General features: G+C 38.6%; 1 protein-coding gene across 2 annotated transcripts in view; it reads right to left on the reverse strand.

Annotated features, from left to right (window-relative positions):
* Brwd1 (bromodomain and WD repeat domain containing 1) overlaps positions 1-22374 on the reverse strand; it is a 148536-nt gene that overhangs the window by 67321 nt on the left and 58841 nt on the right. For both annotated transcript variants that reach the window (XM_021256241.2, XM_004842365.4), the window contains exons 14-18: positions 16467-16617; positions 16090-16224; positions 12165-12293; positions 11666-11891; positions 2301-2486 (exon numbers count right to left, since the gene is read on the reverse strand). In XM_021256241.2, coding sequence (XP_021111900.2) covers positions 2301-2486; positions 11666-11891; positions 12165-12293; positions 16090-16224; positions 16467-16617 — 827 coding nt within the window. The remainder of the gene's footprint in view (positions 1-2300; positions 2487-11665; positions 11892-12164; positions 12294-16089; positions 16225-16466; positions 16618-22374) is intronic.

Consider the following 22374-nt stretch of genomic DNA (forward strand, 5'->3'; position numbering starts at 1 on the left):
GTATAATGAATAAATATTTTGCAGTCCCAAAACCTGTGCTTTTTTCAAGTCTGTGTATATAAGTGTTTTTGGAAAATTGGCACTGAACACAGATGCCTCAAATCGAGGTGACTTTATGATAAGTTATAAAAACATTAACTGTGACCCTCGGGAGCCAAAGTGAGCCACAGAGCAGCTCCCAACGTGGCTATTATGACTTCACACAAATGGAGGGGCAGCCCTGGAACAGAGCAGGGTGAGGGGGGTGAAGAGGCAACAACACAGGTGACAGCGAAGCTCTGAGCCGAGAGGTGGCTGTCAAGGTGGTGCAGCACCCAGGGCGACCTCCCAGAGTGGTGGAAGCCGTGGAGGCTGGAAAGGAGGCTCGAGGGCAGTCCCCCAGGCACTAAGCTCCTCTGCTTAGAACATAAGGTGAAAGGGTTCTGCTACGGTGCAACACCACACAGGCAGAAGGCGATCTCCTCTTTTAGGGGAGCCTATCAAGTCCAATCCAGCTAGGCCAGCTCCCCTGGCCACAGGACTGAGCACAACTCCTGCATTCTTCTCTCCCCACCACGTGAACCGGTCTGTGCTCCACGCACTGAGCTTTACCTCCCTACAAGTATTCACAGTGAAACATTCTGAGCTGCAGATGTAGCTCTGTGGTAGAGCACCTACTTGAACATGAAGAAGGCCCTGGGTTCAACACCCAGCACCCGCAAAGAATAAAAAGTTAAAAAATAAAATATACTGATGCTTTTTGAATACAAAAACAAATGAAATTCTAAATTTAACTGCCAGCCAGGCATGGTGGCACACGCCTGTAATAAAAGCACTCAGGAGGCTGAGGCAGAAGGACTGCCAAAAGTTCAAGACTAGCCTAGGCTACATAGTTGAGTTCAAGCCCAGCAAGAACTACACAGCAAGACCTTGTCTCCAAGAATAATAATAATAATAAAATAAAATAACTGCCCATGTCATATTGTTATTCTGCAACAATCTGAAAACACGCACAAGGTTTATTAATCATAACATTTCTTATAATAGCAAAATATAAGAAATTACATGTGCATAGCTATTTTAAAAGGACGGAGAAAACTATGTGAAATGACATTCAGTAACTCCTAGAATCTACTGTCAAAGGACAAAAGCAAGGCACAAAAGAGTGCAAGAATGTCTTTCGTCTCCTCCTCTAATGCACGGAGGACCAGGCACCCACTTTTCAGGTTGCTCGCCTGCATTGTGGACCTGGATCATCCAGTTATGAGGAAATGGTCAGACCAATCCACATTGAGAGGAAACCTGTGAAACAGCACTGAACCCTTTCAAAGTGTCTGTGCTATGAGGGAACTTTTTCAAATTAAAAACAAAAGTCATACTAAATACAATAGGCCAGGATTGACTAATCCTCAATTTTTTTAAAAAAAGCCATGATGAAGGACAACATGGGGAGTGGGGGGGGACAGTGAAATGAAAACTACAAACAAGAGAGCAGTGGTGTAAAAGCAAAATCTGTCAAGTGTGGTCATTGTACTACGGTTATGTAAGAATGAGCATTGTTCTCTGAAAATACAGAATGACACATTAAGGTAAAAAGTGTCACAAATTGTTTTCAAATGCCGATTCAGAAAGAAAAATTAAGTCTCTACTCAATTCAATTTTTCAACAAGGGAAAGCTACAAGTATAGTTTTCCTTTAAAAGACGCTTTGTTTACCAGGCACACGCCTATAATCTCAGCTATTCAGGAGGCTGAGCCAGGAAGATTCCAAGTTTAAGGCAGCTTGGGCAACTTACTGAGACCCTGTCTTCAAAAATAAAAAAGGGTTAGGGATGTAGCTCAGTGGTAGAGCACTAGCCTGGCATGTACAAAATTCTGGTTTCTATTCTCAGTAATGAAAATAAACAAAAAAGCTACTTTGTTATGCGTTCCCATTTAACATAATTCTGTAAACACTCTATTTTTTTGTTGTTGTGTTTTTATTTTTGTTTTCCAGTACCAGGGATTGAACTCAGGATCTTGAGCTTGTGAGGCAGGTGCGGTGCCAATGAGCTAAATCTCTAACCCTAAATACTCCATTTTTAAATAAACATAAAAAAGTCTGATCATCCTTCCATAGTATTTGAAAATCAATGCCCATCTGTTACAACACCTTATTAAGTAACAAACCTACCTTGGACTACCACTTAAATTGCAAAAACATACTGCTTAAAAATATATCCACACTGCTTAAAGTTTTTCACAATCCATATACCTGCTAACAACTTCACTTACTCTCTGATTTCAATGCAGCACCTTTCCTGTCTCCCATAGGGTCATTACCTCTCCGAGGCGTTTCTTCCCCATTCAGAAGTCCACCAGGAACAGGCTCCTGATCTGCTCCCATCCTCTGATCCTGCTGCTGCTGCAACTGCCTTATCATTCCATCCAGGATGCTGGGCTCCGGGCTTCCCTCCCCACTGTCATTGGTTTGGAGGCTTATGACTTGTTCAATTACCTCTCCATCACCTACAAATTCATGAATATGCAATCATGACACACATAAGTGGAACAAAGAAAACAAAACTTCACAGGACCACAATTTAAAATGTTAGGGCCAGAGATTTAGCTCAGTGGTTCTGCTGCCTGCCTCACAAGTGCAAGGTCCCAAGTTTGATCCCCGGTACCAATGAATGAATGAACGAATGAATGAACCAATGAATGAATGTGTGTATGTTAACAGGGCTGGGATGTACCTCAGGGGTGGAGCATTTGCCAGAGTTTCCTTTTCAAAAAACTACACAATTAAAAGATAACCTGGGGCAGGGGATTTAGCTCAGTGGCACCATGCCTGCCTCACAAGCTCAAGGTCCTGAGTTTGATCCCCAGTACCAAAAATAAAAATAAATACAAAGATAACCTATACATTCATAACTAAGAAAAAATTCAAAACAAATGAAACCTTTCCTTTAAAGTACTAAGTATCTTCTTATATTTTGTGAACAAAACAGTCAAATGTTTAACAACAACAACAAAAAAAGTACTAAGTACCACAGAAACCTCACCGGGGCCTGGAAACCATGGAAATGGGAGCATGAAGCCATGTCTCTACACAACGTTTACGCAGGAAATGTTTCACTGCCCCCTTGTTGACCAGTCTCTGCCTGGAACACCAAAACTTCAGGTGATTTCTGATGTGAAGAAAAGCAGTGACATAGATTGGCCTCTCTCCTATCTTAAGGAAAGGGGGTAAGATATCTTAGGCCTTCATCAAATGACAACTGTAGCTCTCCATCCACCCGAGCATCTTCAGAAAATGCTGCAGGTTGATAGGAGGTAGTTCCACACAGCCCTTCACTAAGCCTAACTCACTCTATCCCTCCAATACCTTTTTGGGGGGGGCGGGGTACTGGGGATCGAACTCGGGACCTTGTGCTTGTGAGGCAGGCGCCAGAACCACTGAGCTAAATCCTGGCCCCACCTCCGATACTTTCTTAACAGAACCGGTGCCCATACTTCTTCACTCAAGCACAGAATCAGATTTAAGTGCCTTTGTTTCACTTTTCAAATAATTCCTTTTCAGAAATATTTATAACAGGTTCATGATTAGTATTATTGGGAAAAAGTGTTACATGGTTGTGGGTGTGGAAATATGATTTAGAAATATGTCTAAATACTATTTTCACACAAAAATCCCTTACAAATCCTGCTGCCATAAAATGTACCTGTTTTAAACATAAACTCAATATATGCAAGCCCTATCCACCCTTTCTCCCCTCCTATTAAATGGAACATTAATCAAGAGGAATGTAAAGATATTACTTGACACTATAATGAGATACAAAAACTGAACTCACAGAGCATCACAGGGGGGAAAATACTTGTACTGCCTAAGTACTTAGATATATGTGCACAAACATCCTTGTTTTACTCATAACATCTTCAGAAACTTACAAAAGCTAAAAGTCATACTTCAGATTAACTTATTAACTTTATTACCCTCAGATTAACTTTTCACTTATTAACTTATCTTTAAAAATCATTAAATTTTTAATCACTCTGAAAAAATAAACTGAGAAAGAAGTGGTGAAAATCAACCATACAAAAAATATTTAATGTAAATGTTCCATACGCCAATTAAAAGATATGATTGGACATGTCTACAAAAAACCTGCATAAATTGAAAGACACAGATGAGAAGTTAAAAACTGAAAAAGACATGCCATGCCAACAAAAAAATTTTTAAAGTGGGATTAGTTATGCTAATATGAAACAAAAACAACCTTCAAAACAAAAAATTTCTCCAGGGACAGAGAGAGACATTTCATAATGATGAAAGAATTCATCAACCCAATGAAAAAGCTTTAAAATACAGAAAGTAAAAATTAATGAAACTAAAGGAAGAAATAAAAACTCAACATTATAATTAGCTCAGATCTCATAACAACAAAAAACTGGGAAACAAGGCAAATATCCAACTGTCAATGGATGGATAAACAAACAATGGCATATACATACATCCACCCCATGGGGGACTATCTAACTATAACCCAGAACAAAATACCAACACATATAGTAACAAAAAAGCCTGGCACCAAGTTTACTCACTGAAAGATTCCACTCACAGTAAGTTCTCCTTTTTCATAAAGAACATGTTTGAAGACCCCCACAGTGGATGTCAAAAACCATAGGTAGTAATGAACCTTACAGAAACTACGTTTCACCCCAAACTATCTATGTGCACAAATTTAACGCCTTTCCATTTTAAAGCACCCCTGTACACTCATTGTAATGTGTTTGTGTGTCTGTGTTTTGAAACACGGTCTTGTTCTGTAGTCCAGGCTGGCCTCGAACTTGAGATCTTCCTGCTAAAGCCTCCCACAGTGCTAGATTACAGGTGTCCACCACTGCACCTGGCCTATAGTTTAACTCCTGCACTTCTAGATGCAAAGGCAAAACCAGCACACACTTCTTTTTCCTACAGCACCCATTTCACAGACAGAAAAGCCAGTCTTACCATAGATTTTAGCAACTTCAGCATATTGTACTTTTCTTTCCTTATCAAACACAGAACTTTCAACTTTTCACTCAAAGAAAGCACATTACAGCTTTTCTCTGGCATACCTGAGTTGCCAGCATCACTAACCTTGCACCCTGGGGCTGAGGTGTAGGACAGAATAAGATAGGTAGAAAGAGACAGGAAATCATAACGGAAAATTGTACTGGTAAAAAGAATGCAACTGAGAAAGCTTTGACAAAACCTCAACTGGTGACAAGAATTCTTGGATGAGCACAGGGAAGGTCAAGAAATACAGAAAGAAAACACTGTTTATCATCGAAATAGGGCCCAGAACCCGGAAGGAAGCTCCCCTGCCACCACCCCAAGCTCGTAGGGCAGAGAAGCTGAGCCAGTCCCACCACCCGAAAGGAAGCTCCCCCACTGCCAGCACAAGTTCTCAGGGCAGAGAAGGTGAGATGTGGGCGCCAGAAGCACCCCCCCACACACACGGAAATGAGAAGACATGTAAAAAAGCCTCAAAAACAGACTTCCGGATCACCTACAGCAACCCCAAAGGGAAACGGGATGGAACAATCTGATACTCAACCACCTTGACTCTCTGAACTGGCAACAAAAGAGGATCTGGGAAAAATGAAATCACAAATAACTACTCAGATAACAGTAAAGATTGTGCTCATGGTGCAAGACATGATTAATAAATCTAGAGAGGACACAGATTAAAAAATAGAGGATCTGAGGAACATGATGGAATCCCAACATAGGAAACAAACAGAATCCATAAAACAGATACAGATTTCCAAGAGATGAAAAACTCCATCAAAAGTCTGTGCAGCAGAATGAACTAGGCGAGGAGAGAATTTCACATATAGAAGATAAGATTGCAATTAGTGACCAGGAAAAGAAAAATTGCTTTAAAATTGTAAAGGAACACAAGAAATCAATCCAGCAGCTGCTAGACGATCCAAACAAGAGTAACATGAGACTGACTGGAGTCAATGAAGAAACAGGAGAGAGTGCAGATGACATAAAAGAACTGTTCACAGAAGTGATGGCAGAAAACTTCCCAAGGAGGGGAAAAGAACTTGACATACAGATAAGTGAGGCATATAGGACTCCAAATAGCCTTAATCAAAAAAAATCTACACGTAGGCATATAATAGTTAGGATTCCAGAAATCCAACAGAACAAAATTCTACAAGCAGTGAGAGAAAAGAAACAAATCACATACAAAGGAAAGTCCATCAGAATCACAGCAGACTTCTCAATGCAAACCCTCAAGGCAAGAAGAGCTTGGAATGATGTATTTCAAGCCCTAAAGGAAAACAGCCTCCAACCCAGATTGATGTACCCTGCAACGCTATCTTTCAAAATTGATAGAGAAATAAGATACTTTCATGATAAAGAGCACCTCAGGAATTTCATGAATACCAAACCGGCACTCCAAAAAAATTTTAGACAATATCCTAGGAAAAGACAATGAGGATCACAACCCCAGGAAACCCAGCAGAATGAATCCACCGGGCAAGACAAATTAAATGCAAAGGGGGAGAATCCAACAAAAAGAAAAAGTCATGACAAGGCTTTTAAAACTTTTAACTTCATCTCCCTAATGAGTGCATAATTCAGTCTTGTTATTGTTCTGATTAGTAGTTTTCTGATTCTAGAGTTGCACACCTTTCCTTGTGCTATACTGGCTATCTTCTTATGTCTACTTTTTAATTGGGTTGTCTATTAATGAGATCTAAGAATTCTTTATATATTCTGCTCATAGGTTATATGCATTGTAAATATGGTCTGTTTAAGGACTTTTCATTTCAATGATGTCATTTAAAGTTCTACATTTTGATGGAATCTCATTTATCAGTTTTTTTCTTTTATACATCATGTCTTTTGTATACTAGGTAGTTCTTGCCTACCCTGAATTCATAAACATTTTCCCTTATAATTTCTTCTTAAAGTTTTATACTTTTAGGCTTTCATATTTAGGTTCATAGATCCCTTCAAGTTATTTTCATGTATGGAAATAAAGGGTTGAGGTTAATTTTTAATATACGGATACCAGGTGTTCTAGAGCTGTTTGCTGAAAACACTATCTCTTCCTCGGCTCTTGAATTGAGTTTATATTCTATAAAATGCTAATGTTAAATAATCTTTCAAAACTCAGTGGACCATGTATGTGTGGTTCTATTTCTAGATTCTCTGTTTTATTCCAATGATCTATACGTCTTTCCTTACACCAACACTGCCTTGATTACTGTAGCTTTAGAAGAAGTCTTAAAATTAGGTACTAAATGTCTTCCAACACTGTTTTTGTTTCGTTTTGTTTTTTTAAGTTTTCTAGGTCCTTTGTACTCCTACATAACTTTTAAATTTCAATATCCAATTCTTCATTTATAGCAAGTATACACAGACCTGAATTTTTATATATACCTTGTGTTTTCTAATCCTGCTAAATTCAAATACAAGTTCTAGGGGCTCCTAGAGATTTCTTAGTATTTGGGCCGGGGATTTAGCTCAGTGGTTTCGCCGCCTGCTGCACAAACTCAAGGACCCGACTTCGATCCCTGGTGCCAAAAACAAAACAAAAAAACAAAGAGCTAATGAGATTTCTTAGTATTTTCTCTGTAGATGATTATTTCATCTACATATAAAGATTCTGCTTCTACCTTGCCAATCCTATCCTAATTGTGCCATTTTATTGCCAGACTATTTTGGTGGGGACTAGGTTTCAAAGTTTAATGGACAGATAAAGAGTAATCATATCTGCCCCTGTTCCCCACCTTAAGGAGAAAGCATTGTGTCTTCTCCATTCATATAAGCCGTTCTCGCAGGAAGTATGGAGTACATGTCTTTAATCTGTTGAGAAGGTCCTGTTCTACTTCTGGTCTCCTGATAGCTTTTACCATGAACAGCTGTAGAATTTAGTCCAATACTTTTTCTCCAACTAGTGACAGGATCATATGGCTTTTCCCTTTCCTCTGTTAAAATGATGACTTTTGGGGGTGGATCTTCCAATGCTGAACCAACACTGCCATCCCTATAACAAAACCACCTTCTACATACTGCCGGATCTGACTTCTAATAGATTTTTGTTAAACAAATTTCTATCTATGTTCATACTTTTTTCTTCTATTATCTTTATCCAGTTTTAGGATTAGCACAATGTTGAGTTCCTAAAATGAGGGGAGAAGTGTTCCTTTTTTCTGCTTTAATTATTTGATATAATTTGTCAGTTAAAATGTGTATGAGCCTGCTGTTGTCATATAGGTAGGTTTTCAAGCTAGGAATATACTTTCTTTAATAGGTGCTATTCAAATTTTATATTTCCTCCAGAGTTAGTTTCATTAATTTGTCTTCCAAGGTACTTCTTAGAAGTTGTCAAATTTATTTCAAAACAGATTTTTGAAATATGCTTTCTATATCCTTTCAAATTCTGTATAATCTGTGGTAATGTCTCCTAGATCTTGCTATTGTAATTTTTAACATTTATAATTGATATTATGTAACAGGAAGAAAAGGTCTAAAGGAGCAGGGGAAGTGGGAGGGGTAGGGGAAAGGAAAGAAGGAAAAAGAAAAAATATGAGAACAGGAAAAAAATGGAAACAAAGTCTTTGCAAATAGGGAAGGGTGGAGGGGGTGAAGGAAGGGCAGGGTAAGGGGAAAAAAAAAAAAAGAAGCAAGATACTCATGTAAAGGTACAAGATCCCAATGTTGTATATAACTGTATTTTATACCTAAAATGTACCAATAAACTTAATAGGGGGAAAAAAATATAAAAAGAAAAAGAAGACTGCAACTTTCAGGACTTAGTCACCCCAGACAATCCCATGCTAAGGCTCACTGGCTAGATTTACACCCTTTCCTCCTAGTGCCAGACCCATCACTAGAAGGCTATAAATTGGCCCAGTTAACAGAGTAAACAACAGGCTGAGCAAATCCAGAGAGTGTTTAAATCGCCTTTTCAAAAAAATAAAACCATCCCTGGGAATAGGCTAAAAGGGGTGAGGGGTTTCTCTTAGCTTTTCATCCCTTCAAGAAAAGAATTAAACGTACCCAGTTCCAAACCACAATGCATCTCATTTCACTGAGCACCCGCACTACCCTCCAGTGTGTCTTATACTACCTGTCTTTACCTAATAGACCAATGATGGCGAACCTTTCAGAGCTTTCAATGACAACAACCACCTGAGGCACACATGCCACAGGTTGGCCACCACTGTAGTAGATCTTACTCGTGCCACTTTCTGACCCGTCCTGAAAATACTTGCTCTGTGATGGGAGTCAGCAAACCTGTGGCAGCAGGGTGAGTTCATTTTAGGAAACTCTCAGACCCAGCACAGTGACAAGGCCATGATTAAGTACGGTAAGTTACTTGAAAACAGCACTGCAGTACTTGAATAGTCAATCTGCTAAACAACGAAGCTACTAAGTGGGTAACAGGTGGTTAGTTTATACATCGACAGACAAAGGGATTTGTGTCCTAGGCAAGATAACACAAAATTTATCATGCTACTCAGAATGCCATGCAATTTAAAATGCATTGTTTACTTCTGGAATCTGCCATTTAACATTTCTGAACATTAAGTTGACTACTGGTAAACAAAAGCACAGTAAATGAAACCAGATAAGGAGAGTACTCCATACAAAATTCACTTCGAAGGTAAAATTAAAGTGACAGAAAACATAACAGTAGTCACAAAGGACTGGGAAAGGGAAAGATTGGCTCTAAATGGGCCCAGGAAACACGGGCAATGGAAAAGTTCTACATCTTGATTTCAGTGATGGCTGTTACATGATTATTATTTGTCAAAATTCATTTAAATTATACACTTACAATTGGTGGGTTTTGTTATATATGAGATACACTTAAATAAAATTATTTAAAAATAGAGCCAGGTGTAATGGCACATGCCTATAATTCCAGCACTTGGAAGACTAAGGAAGGAGGATTGCCCTGAGTTTGAGACCAGCCTGGGCTACACAGTGAGAGTTCAGGGCCAGCCTGAACTACAAAAGGAGACCCTGCCTCAAAAAAAAAAAAGTTATTTAAATAGAAACATTTGAACTTACACCCAGCTTTAACCTTATACATAATTGGTGACATCATCCTGGTAAATCAATCCTCACCCAAATAAAATTGCATTTTTCTCCTAAAATCTCTAGAGAGAAATACTTCACCATTAACACACAAAATAAAAACTTTGCATTTGGCTAAGAAAGAGGAAGTATAAGATGATCCTAGAACATCTGGTGCCAGAAAAGAAAGGAACTGCTTTTACAATACTGGAGACTCAGGAACAAACAATTTGAAAAGGTTTCTCGAGAAATAAACCTATGGATAGTGAGTACCAAAATACTGTCAATAATGGATTATAGCCCAGTAAGCAACAACCCGTAAGACTGTACTAAAACAGGATGAATTGCACCAATAAACAGTGACAGACATTCATAATAAAATGTAGATGAAGTTGGGGGCCAGGGATTTAGCTCAGTGGTTCTGCCCCCTGCCTAGCAAGCGCAAGGTTCCGAGTTCAATCCCCGGTACCAAAACAAAATGTAGATGAAGTTAAACAAATTAACTGTTCTGCAGCTTTCACAGTAAGAACTGACACCATGGATCCTAAAACATGTGGGTAAACTCACACAAAGAACAGAGCATTTAGTATCTTACCACCAAATACAAAGAGAAAAGCAGTGAAGAAAACTTGGCAAATGCCACATCAGCCAAGTGTTAAAGACGTGACCACTTACTGGGCAAACCCAAATCATAAGCATGCTGACATATGATGGTCCACGAAGAAGACCACCACATCATTCATGAAGCATTCTGTCAAAAACAAACAGGCAAGCCCAGTCTACAAAATCCTTGATATAGTCTACAAAATCCCTGGCCTACATTCTTTCACTATACCAATGGCATCAAGAGTCAAAAGCTAAGCCCTTGCTCCAAATTAAAGGAAACTGCTACTTGCGGTGCCACACACCTATAATCCCAGCACTCGGGAGGCTGAGAAAGGAAGATGGCGGCAAGCGAGTTTAAGGCCAGCCTGCACCACAAAGGGAGACCCTGTCTCTAAAAATAAAATGAAATTAAACTAAATTTAAAAGGTGATTAAGGAAATACGACATCTAAATTTCATGTGCAGTCCCCAAACTGCCATCAATAAAGAACAAAAAAAGCTATAACAACATTATTAGAACTGCCAAATTTTAATTAGACTATATCTGACAACAGCATTATACAAATGTTAAATATCTTAATTTTGATAATTATCTATGGTTATGTAAAAGAATATCATTCTTAGAAAATGTGTGTATTAAAGCACATAGGGGTAAGTGGGCCTGAGATATCCAGAACTTCGGTTTCAAATAGTTCAAAGCAATATATACAGAAAATAAACAAACATCACAAAACATAAATGCTTAACCCTAAGAGATACGGGAGACCAAGTGTGGTGACACGTGCCTTAATCCTAGCATTCGGGAGGCTGAAGCAGGGGAAGTATTGCACGTTTGAGGCCAGCCTGGACTACACAGAGTCTAAGGACAGCCTGAACTACTTTGAGTCTACCTTGTCTCAAAAAAAAAAAAATACTAAAGAGTTCTTTGCATTATTCTTTAAATATTCCAAATAAAAAGTTTAAAACAAAACGAAAAAGAAATTAGAAAAGAAAGACTTTACACTCACTTGTGGCCACATAGCCAAGCTGTGGAACCAAGTGCTCATCGGCAGAGTTTTCCCGACCGGGTACCAATCTCTGGTACTTAGTTGGATGAGGATTTCCATCAACATCCACCAAAAATGGTGGAGGCATAAGATGAGGAGCCTGCTGAGTTTGCTCATCTAAGACATAATTATTAGAATCTCTAATCAGCGGTCGGTAGTCAGTATGGAAGAACATCTGATCGGGAATCTAGAAAAGTAAAGTTCACACGATGACATTTTGAGATTTGTACATGTTAAAGAAAACAAATACTACCCCTCCACACCGCGGATTGAACTCGGGACCTTGCATTTGCAAGGCAGACTCCGCACCACTGAGCTACATCAAGAAAAACAAACAAAACAAATATTAATGTTAGGTAAAACTAAAAACACAAGGAAATCAAATCAGTACAGCTAAACTATTTCCAAGCCATTTCTCACTATTTATTCTACATACTACAAGAAAGCATTAAAAAATAACCTTTTCATATGGTTTGCTGCATCCAAAACCAAATATCAGAAGATGCCCATGAGAATCTGTACAGGCAAAATGTTGTCCATCCTGTGAAAACTTGCAGTCAAACACAGCTCCATGTCCTTGCCCTTCAATCTAGGAAAACCCAAGGGAAGAAAGTTAGGATCAATTCTAAGCAAGTGCTCTTCCTATATATGGTTTTTAAATGTAGATAACCTGCTACATAATATCCCTTCCTGAATTTTCCCCCCACAAAGCTAGGGATCAAACTCCAGTCTTGCACACCCAATGCTGGAGAGCACTATACCACTGAACTACACCTCCAGCCCTCTAGAGAAACATTTTTTAACCATTTTCTCTCTCTCTCTTTTTTTTCTAGTACCAAGAATTGAATTCATGACCTTGCACTTACCACTTGCCAGGCAGGCACGGTGCCACTGAGCTAAATCCCCGGCCCTTAACCATCTTCTATTAAGCGCAAACATCAATACTGTCAGATTCATTTTTGATAACACTAACAGTAAAAAAAAAAAAAAAAAACCCTGAGAGATACTTTAACAGTTCTCAAAATGATCAAATGAACACTCAGACCAATCCAGTGAAGGCTTTCTTTACTTCTTACAAGTGAACAACAAGCAATCCCATTCGTGAACTTTAATTTTCCTATATAATAAAAGGCTAACAACCTATTGGGTACATTATTTTTTTAAATTAACAATATTTGATATTTATACACTAAAATGTAAATTTGTCTGGAAGGTAAGGAGGCCCCTACTTCAAGTCACTATTAAGATGATACAACCAAGCACAACTGGGCAGCGCTACAGAGCCCCAGGGCACAATGTGAATGCCAGCAGCTGCCCAACTTCAATCCACCACTGACTGCAGGAAGGGTGCTCTCAGAACATCTGATCATTAATGTAAACTCTTTCCTTTTTTTGAGACAGAGTCTCACTGTGTGTCCCAGGCTGGCCTCGAACTCACAGCATTCCTCCTGCCTCAGCCTCCCAAGTGCTGGGATTACAGATCCACCACCATGCCCAGTCAAACTCTTATTCTTCCTTTTTAGCTGTATAGCATACTATACAATTTATAGGTAAGTTAGTTATTGGTTAATACTACAGCATCGAGGTATGTATATTAGTTGTCTGGATCTATAATTTTCCAATAAGTAAACTCTAAGATAAGTATAATCAGTGCTGGAAAAATGAATTATCCACTTACTAACTGCGAAAGCAAACACATCCATGCCCAAGTAAATCCCTGCATTAAGAGTGTACTTCCCCACGAGCAGGCACCAATTAGCAAACATGGAAAAAATAAAGTCACTAACTTTGTTCGGGGCACTGCTGACTAAGGCAATCTATACCTAAATATGTATTTTTCTCCAACTGACTGCGACAACATGGAAACACAGATCCAGTCACCCTCGATCTCTCTGGGAGCCACCTCGCCATAGCACCCGCCTCTCACAGCACTCCGTCGGCTGGGCTGGGCTGGGCTGGGCTGGGCTGGGCTGGGCTGGGCTCCAACCACAGTGAAACACAAGCAGGTGGGCAGGAGCAGCAGGAGCCTGAGGCTGGCAAGGCAAAGAAGTGACAGCTACTTTTCCCATCACACATGTGGGCCAAAGGCACCAAAGCTTTTCTAAGGCTACTGATTGACAGGGAAGTTTACTGAGTGGACAAACCAGCGTAAGTCAGAATTGGGTTTTTAGCAACTCCTGACAAAATGCCACCTGCAAGTGTGCCTACAGGACAACTCAATGTCACACTGAGGCTCATGTGTATGTAGGACTGTTCTGATGGCACTGACACTCCTGTATGATTTGTCTAGCACTGGAGAATTAAGGATCTCTCAGGAGAAAAGGTAGGGAGAGCTCAGCATAAAACGCCAATTACTATGGTTTGGCTTAGGAGTTATTTCAATTATGCTGTTTAAATCCTGAATCAATGTAATGTTTTGCTTTGATAGGCTAAATTCAAGCTGGACTAATCTTGCTGAGTTTTAAAGGATAACTGAGGAGATGGATGTACCCTATAATTTGAAGACAATAGAAAAAGTGTCCAAGAAAGCCTAGTTCTCTAATAATTTGAATACACAAAGATAAAATTTTCAGGTGTCTAAATGTATTATTTGTCATTTGATATAGGATGGCCTTCAATCAAATCTAAGAGCTACTCGTCTATAGCTCCGATTATTCTGCATCCAAAATTAATTACACTTTGAAATAGATCTTAATATAAACAGTGAAGCATGATTGCATTATACATATCTCACATGGTAACAGAATCTAATCATGAAGACACAGACACACTGAGGGAGACACTCCAGCCAGGCACAGTAGTGTGCACCTACAATGCCAACTCCCTGGGAGACTGAGGTGTGAGGAATGCTTGAGGCCAGAAGTTAAAGACCAGCTTGAACAACAACAACAACATACACACACAAAACCCTCGGGGACATTTTATAACATTTGTGTATACTCATCAAAAGTCAAAGAGCAGCCAGATACTGTGGCACACACCTGTAATCTTAGCTACTCAGGAAGCTGAGGCAGGAAGATTGCAAGTTTCAGGCCAGCCTGGGCAATTTAGTAAGACTCTGTCTCAACATAAAAAATTAGAAAGGACGCTGGGGATTTAGCTCAGCGGCACCACGCCTGCCTTGCAAGCGCAAGTTCCTATGTTCGATTCCCGGTACCCAAAACAAAAATTAGAAAGGCTGGACAGGCATGGTGGGCGAAAGTCTATAATATCAGCACTCCAGAGGCTGAGGCAGGAGGATCAAAGAGATTTCAAGGCCATCCTGGACTACACAGTGAGTTCAAGGCCAGTTTGAATACATAGCAAGACCTTGTCTCAAAAAAACAAAATAAAATAAAAAAGGCTGAAAATAGCTCAGTAGGAAGAGTATCCCTGGATTCACCTTCCAGTACTGGAAAAAAATTAAAAAGTGAAAGAGCAAAGAGGAAAAGGAGACTGAAGGGCTATTAAGATTTAAAGAAAACTAGAAAGATAAAGTCACTTAATACAAAGAATACATGATACTCAGTTGGATTCTGTCCAAAGAACAAAATACAGCTGCTATACAAGGCACTACTGGACCTACTGGCAAAATGTGAATATAGATCTGGATTAAATAATACAATTTTATCAATGTTAAATTTGCTGATTACTAACTGTATTTATGGTTATGTAATTTTCAGAAATTCTGTATTTATGGTTATGAAATTTTCAGAAATTCTGAAAATACACAGTGGGATCCTAATTTAGTTCAAGAATACAATTACAGGGCCAGGGATTTAGCTCAGTGGTTCCACCATCTACCTGGCAAGCACAAGGGTCCCGAGTTTGATCCCCGGTACCAAAAAAAAAATAATAATAATACAAAGAATACAGTTACATGTAGTAAGGAAAAGAGATGAATGATATTTGATCCCTACACACTATCTACGGATGTATGCTGAATAACACTCAGTTACCGAGTATTAGTTTACTGGTAATAGCTTTATGTACTATTAAGTATTTTAATAAATTCAACCAGTGGAAAAGGTTGCATAATTACCATAAATTTGTCAATTTAAACAGGCATAATTCTCACACAAAAAAAGGTACATAGATAACTTCTTTTGTTTTTTGGGTACCAGAGATTGAACTCGGAACCTTCCACTTGCAAAGCAGGCGACAGAACCACTGAGCTAAATCCCCTGCGACATAGATAACTTCTAAAAGAATCTCTTCCCTTGCATAAAGCCAACTATTCAGAAAATTTTATGCATATATAGCTATATGTCAGATACTTATTAAGCTTTAAGAATCCTAATTTCTAGAAAAATAAACTGCCAAAACATACGAACCAAATTCTGACTAACCCTAATAAATCCAAATTACTCTAAGCAAATGCAGGCATAAAGATTCTCCTCACTTACCGTATTAAAATAGTGTTTCAACTTGGTGCCTTTTGTAATATCCCATATAAATATGCTGCCATCATGTCCAGCAGATAACATGATTCTGGAATCAAAAGGATGTGTCTCCAAAACAAATACTTCATCAGCATGTCCCTTTATTGAAAAAGTCATAATGAAGATTTACAAGTTATAAATTGAAGATTATATTTTAAAAATCACCCATGTCAAATTATATAAGGGCTTTAAAAATATATCAATGACAGCAATTCAAACATTGTCATGTATAAAATTTTCCAATCATCTGAAAAGTTAAATAAAGCGTATTATTTTATACATAGTTTCAAAAATAAGAGCTCAAACCTTCTGATCTGTCACACTGTATAAAAACTACTTACCAGTAAATTATGAAGCAGGTGTCCAGTGTAAGAATTCCACACTTTGAGGACATGATCATTCACAGCTGTGACAACAATGCTATCATTCTGATTCCAAGCTATCATTGTTACTTTGGGTTTCATAAACCTTTCCTCTTCAGAAGACAAGTCTCTAACAAAAAAGTACACATGGTATCATTTGGAGTATGGTATACAATGTATATAATCCCTCACCAATACAACAGTAAATAAAGAAATCTAATTCATGTGCCTATTTTATTAGCCCTATTATTTATAGAAGGTTTAGAACAGACTAGAGACCAAGGCAAAACCAGATGGGTAGTAGACAATTTAGAAGCAGTTTAGAGCTCCAAGCACATTTTAGGATACCAAGTCTGCTTCTGAAAGTACAGATGTTCCTCATTTAACAACCTACCTGCCTAACAACTGCTAGAATTTATGACACCCTGTTTATACAGTACTGTAATTTTCATGTATTGTACTATATAGGTAAGTACACTATGTAGCTGTATGTTGTTATTCATTACAGTATTGCCTGTCAGAGTTATGCAAATAAAAGCAAAGTCATCAAGCTGGAGTTTCCTTTGATCATTTCCTTGTTCTGAACATTGTAATGTACATACTACATACAATTCCTCATTTAGCAGCCAAATCAATTAGCAACCCAGTCACAGGACAGTAGCTCGGTCGTTAAATGAGGACTGTAAGGTTTGTTTCCCTATCTTTTTAAAATTATTCTCTTCTCTGGATTCCAAACCAACTGCTCATACTTAACTCTGAACTGTTTCACCAGAGAAAACAAAGAAAGAAATTTTAGGAAGACTGAAAGAAAAATAATTTTCACATCCCTCATGTCAAAATAACTACCTGACACACACCCAACTGAACTACAAATGGAACATACTACTCTTCCTCCTTTATATATCCTTGTTCTTTGGAGACCCTTGGCAAAAACTGCCACAGATACACACTGCAGAGTTTTGCAAATTATACTTTCTCTGCAAACAATAGTGGTCAGCAATAAATAGTGGGAGGAAGAGGAAAGGTCTAATTAGTTCTGAAATAATAGAACATATTCTAAGAAATTATAAGCATCTAAAATATTTTAATTAACAAGTAAAACACCTACCAAAATATGAAGTAAATGCCAAACACCAGGTATCTATGTGAACACAATGGAACACAGAACAGAGAATATGTCTGTTTAGACTGGTCAGAGAAAAGAATATAAGAGGTAAAATAAAGACTATGACCCTAGTCTTTAAAAGGCTTTATCAATTAATAACTGGACTTACTAACAATGGCTATATTACCTGCATTTCATTAGGCTGATTAGCCAAATCAGACCATCAAAACAAACATCTGTCAATTCTTACAGAAGACTCTACTTTTCCAGTATTTGAGAGCAGTGGCATTTCAAATGAGAAGAGTTTATCACCATCAAAAGAACTATGGTCGGGCCGGGGATTTAGCTCAGTGGTTTCCGCCGCCTGCTGTGCAAGCGCAATGACCTGAGTTCGATCCCCGGTACCAAAAAAAAAAAACTATGGTCAATCACTCCATTAGCAGACAAGGCAGCAAGAAAACTAAGCAGTTTTTAATCTCATTTTCAAGTTTTTCAGGAACAAGGCAAGGCTATCTACTCACTGCTCCTATTCAAGACAGTTCCTAAAATTTCAGTCAGAAAAATTAGGCTGGAGAAAATACAAACAGAATAAAAAAGAAAAAGTCAAATTATCCTTGTTTGCAGGTGATATGACCAGATACTTAGAAAACTCTAAAGACTCCAGCAAAAATCTTTTAAAGCCAGAGAATGAATTCAACAAAGTACCAAGATCCAAAGTCAACATTAAAGTATCAACAGCAGGGCCAGGGATGTAGCTCAGTGGTAGTGCCTGCCTCACAAGCGCAAGGTCCTGAGTTCAATCCCCAGTACCCCTCGCCAAAAAAAACTCAGCTTTTCTATACGCCAATAATAGAGTAAAAAATAAGGAAAACAATTCCCAGCACAATAGCTCCAAACAAATAAAATAACCAGGGACCAATCTAACCAAGGAGATGAAAGATTTCCACAATGAAAATTTCTCAACACTGAAGAAAAAAATTGAAGAAGACATTAAAAGATGGAAAGACCTCACACATATGTGGATTGGAAGAATTAAAATGGCCTTATTACCAAAAGTGATCTACAGATTCAATGCAATCCTCATCAAACTACAAATGACAGGGCTGGGGATTTAACTCAGTGGTTCTGCCGCCTTCCTCGCAAGCACAAGGTCCTGAGTTCGATCCCCAGTACCAAAAAAAAAAAAAACTACAAATGACATTCTTCACGTAACTAGAAAAAAACTATCTTAAGATTCATACAGAAATATGAAAGACTCAGAATAGGCAAAACAATCCTAAGCAAAAAAGACCAAGGCTGGAGGCACCACACTACTCAGTTTCAAATTATATAGCCACAATAACAAAAATAGCATGGAGAGGGCCGGGGATTTAGCTCAGTGGTTTCACCACCTACTGTGCAAGCACAAGGACCTGAGTTCGATCCCTGGTACCAAAAAAACAAAAACAAAAAAACAGAATGGTACTAGGACAAAAACAGATATGGAGATCAATGGAATAGAATAAAAAACACAGAAACAAACACACATAACTACATATAGCCATCTGATTCTGGATGAAGCAGTCAAAAATATACAATGGAGAGAAGACAGCCTATTTACTTAACCAGTGGTGTTGGGAGGACTAGATATCCACACTTATGGAAGACTGAAACTATATCCCCACCTCTTACCTTGTACAAAAATCAATTCAAAATGGATCAAAGACCTAGGTATAAAGGGCTAGGGATGTAGCCTGGCAAGCGGAAGGTCCTGAGGTTGATCCCCAGAGGGTGGGGGGGTGGGGGAAACACTTGAAGCCATAGACCCAGGCAAAGACTTCCTGAAGAGAAGTTAAACAGCACAGAAAATAACAGGGAGGTTCAACAAATAGGACATCAAATTAAAAGGTTTCTGGGCAGCAAAGAAATAAACTAAGAGTAAAGAGCCTAAATATACAATGAGAGAAAGTCTGTCAGCTATGCTTCCAACAGAGGGTTAATATCTAGAATATACAAAGAACTCAAAACTTAATCCAAAACATCAACTAGCCCAATCAATAAATGGGAAAAATGAACAGACCCTCCTCAAACCAAGAAAGAAATGGCCAATAAGCATATGAAAAAATGTTCAACATCTTTAGCCATTAGGAAAATGCAATCAAAACTACACTGAGATTCCATCTCACCCCAACTAGAATGGCTGTCATCAAGAATACAAAAACAGGGGCCAGGGCTTTAGTTCAGTGGTGCCTCAAAAGCAGAGGGCCCTGAGTTCGATCCCCGGTATAAAAAAAAAAGAATACAAAAAACAATAAACTCTGGAGAGGACTGGTGCTGCTAGCAGGAATGTAAATCAGTAGAGCTACTATGAAAATCAGTATGGAGGCTCCTCAAAAACACAGAGCCAGGAAAAACAAAACACAAAATACACAGCCAGAATCTGATCTAGCTATACCACTCCTTGTTATACCCAAAGGAATTAAAGTCAGCACAGTACAGGGATAGCTCCACAGCGGTGTTTACTGTGGCATAATTCACAATAGCCAACCCATGAAACCAGCTTACATGCAAAGCAATATATGAAAAACAACATATGGACAAAGAAAATATAGTATGATGGGCATGGTGGCACACACCTATAATCCCAGCACTCTGAGGGGCTGAGGCAGGAGGATTGAAAAGATCAAGCTCAGCCTGGACAACTTAGTGACTTTGCAAGACTCTGTCTCAAAATTTTAAAAAAGGGCTGCAGATGTAGCTCAGTGAGAAGGTCCTCGGTTCAATCCCCAGTACCACAAGAAGTGGGAGGGGGAGGTATATATTCACAGTGAGGTAATATTCAACCATAAAGAACACAATCTTATCATTTACAGGAAAACAGATGAATCCTGAGATCATCATGTTGGGCAAAATAACCCAGACTTAGACAAGTGCCACATGTAGGGAATCTAAAAAGGATGACAAGAAAATAGAACGGAAGGTATTATTAAGAAGTGATTAAGGGGGACAGGGATACAAGGACAGGTAATATGAATTATGGGTACAATCAAAATATATACATAATGAAACCAAAAAAACAGACCAAAAATGTAAAACGGGGAGGGGAAGTGTAGGGTAAGGTGGGTGGAGTACATTATGAACACACACAAACCTGCCAGGATGAAACCTGTTACTCTATCTGAGGTGCACTGATAAAAAGGATCTTAAAAAAGAGGCATATTATGCCCCTAAAAAGTTTCATTCACTGTGGGAGACCAGAGGAGAAGTGAGGCCTAACTGGCCTCCTCTGTGAGAGCAAAGGAGAAAGGCTGCACTCGGGGTGATGGCGTATTCAGGGTCTAGGGAAAAGTTAAGACACCCGAGGTTAAGTTGCTTACTTGAGCATGTACTAATGGACACTGGAAAGCAGATGAATCTTGTCTTACTCTGATTGCTCGTATCCGTGTTTGGGTGAATAAAGGTAAGACGAGCTGGACACTGAGGGCTCCTCTGCCTACTAGAGGGGAGAGCCTCCTGGCTGCCTGCTTGTTAAGACTGACTCCGGGTCTCTGTCATTCGTTCTCATTCACCCCTGGGTCAGGGAGAACAAAGTAGCGAGTCTAGGTCCCCCCACAAGTAGTATGGGGGTAGGGAAAGCTCGGAGGACTGGGCCGGCTCCTCAAGAGTGGCACCTGGGGCAGGAAGGACCTGCGACCAGGAGCAAAGGCCAGCCAGGTGGGTTGGCTACAGTTGGCACCTGAACAGGGACTTGAGACAGGGATCGGCTTCAATACACATTGTGACACTAATATTCTTAATTTGCCTAATAAAATAATTTCTCAGGAGTAAACATGATTTCAAATTATCTTCACTCTCATTTTCCTTCATTATTTACACTAACCATGAGCTGACAGTGTTCACTTTCACACTGAGATGCTTCTGAATATTCAGTTGTAACACTTCTTATGGCACAGATTTCTTAATATATAAATGAGGGTTATCAAATTTCCAGTGTATCTTATTCTCATAATTCTACAAAAATATTAACATCAAATTTATTCTGAACACTCTACAAATCTTTCAAGTACAGAACACTTGTAAGTCAATTCCTATTACTGAAAATAAAGCAGACACGATGATCTTCAAAAGACAGTAAGTATAAGGACACTTCTGAAAAAAACTCACGTAATAAAGTAACTTTAGGAAAACTGTAAAGCTTATGACTTTAAATTTCTATTACTCACAATGTAATTAAGGTATTAATGGCATTTGTAGTAGACAAAGAACATTAACATGTCTACTGTAGGACAGTGTTCCAAAGGCTTTTACAGTATCATTTAAAAAGCCCAATAATGCTTAGAGACGAGGTCTCATTTTCCAGATAATGAAATAAATTAAGAATTAATGAGCCAAGGTCTGACTGCAAAATAGGTTTTTCTACCACCCCTCCTCCCAACGTACACGCACCAAAAAAAAAAAAAAGATTTAAATTTGCAATATTTACCTTGGGAAGTACTATATCTTTCAAAGATGCTCAAAACAATTTTGGTGATTTGTAGTATTGGGTAGGTACTGATAGACATGCCTTCAACATCATTTTATAAATCGTAATTTTAACATCCAAAATTCACACTGATTTTCTAATTTTCTAATTTTTCCAAATTTCTAAATTTTAACAATAAAGTATATCTGCTTCACATTATTCTCTAGTCTTAGCTCCAAGCTAGTTTTATAAATTTCAAAAATTTTATCTACAAAAAAAGCAAATTTGACATATTTGCCTTAATTTTGTGATTATTTTTCAACTGTAGGAGGCTTTAAATG

The sequence above is a fragment of the Heterocephalus glaber genome, unplaced genomic scaffold (assembly GCF_053883595.1).
Source record: "Heterocephalus glaber isolate CG9 unplaced genomic scaffold, H.glaber_assembly_v1.0 deba00000122, whole genome shotgun sequence".
NCBI classification, from domain to species: domain Eukaryota; kingdom Metazoa; phylum Chordata; class Mammalia; order Rodentia; family Bathyergidae; genus Heterocephalus; species Heterocephalus glaber.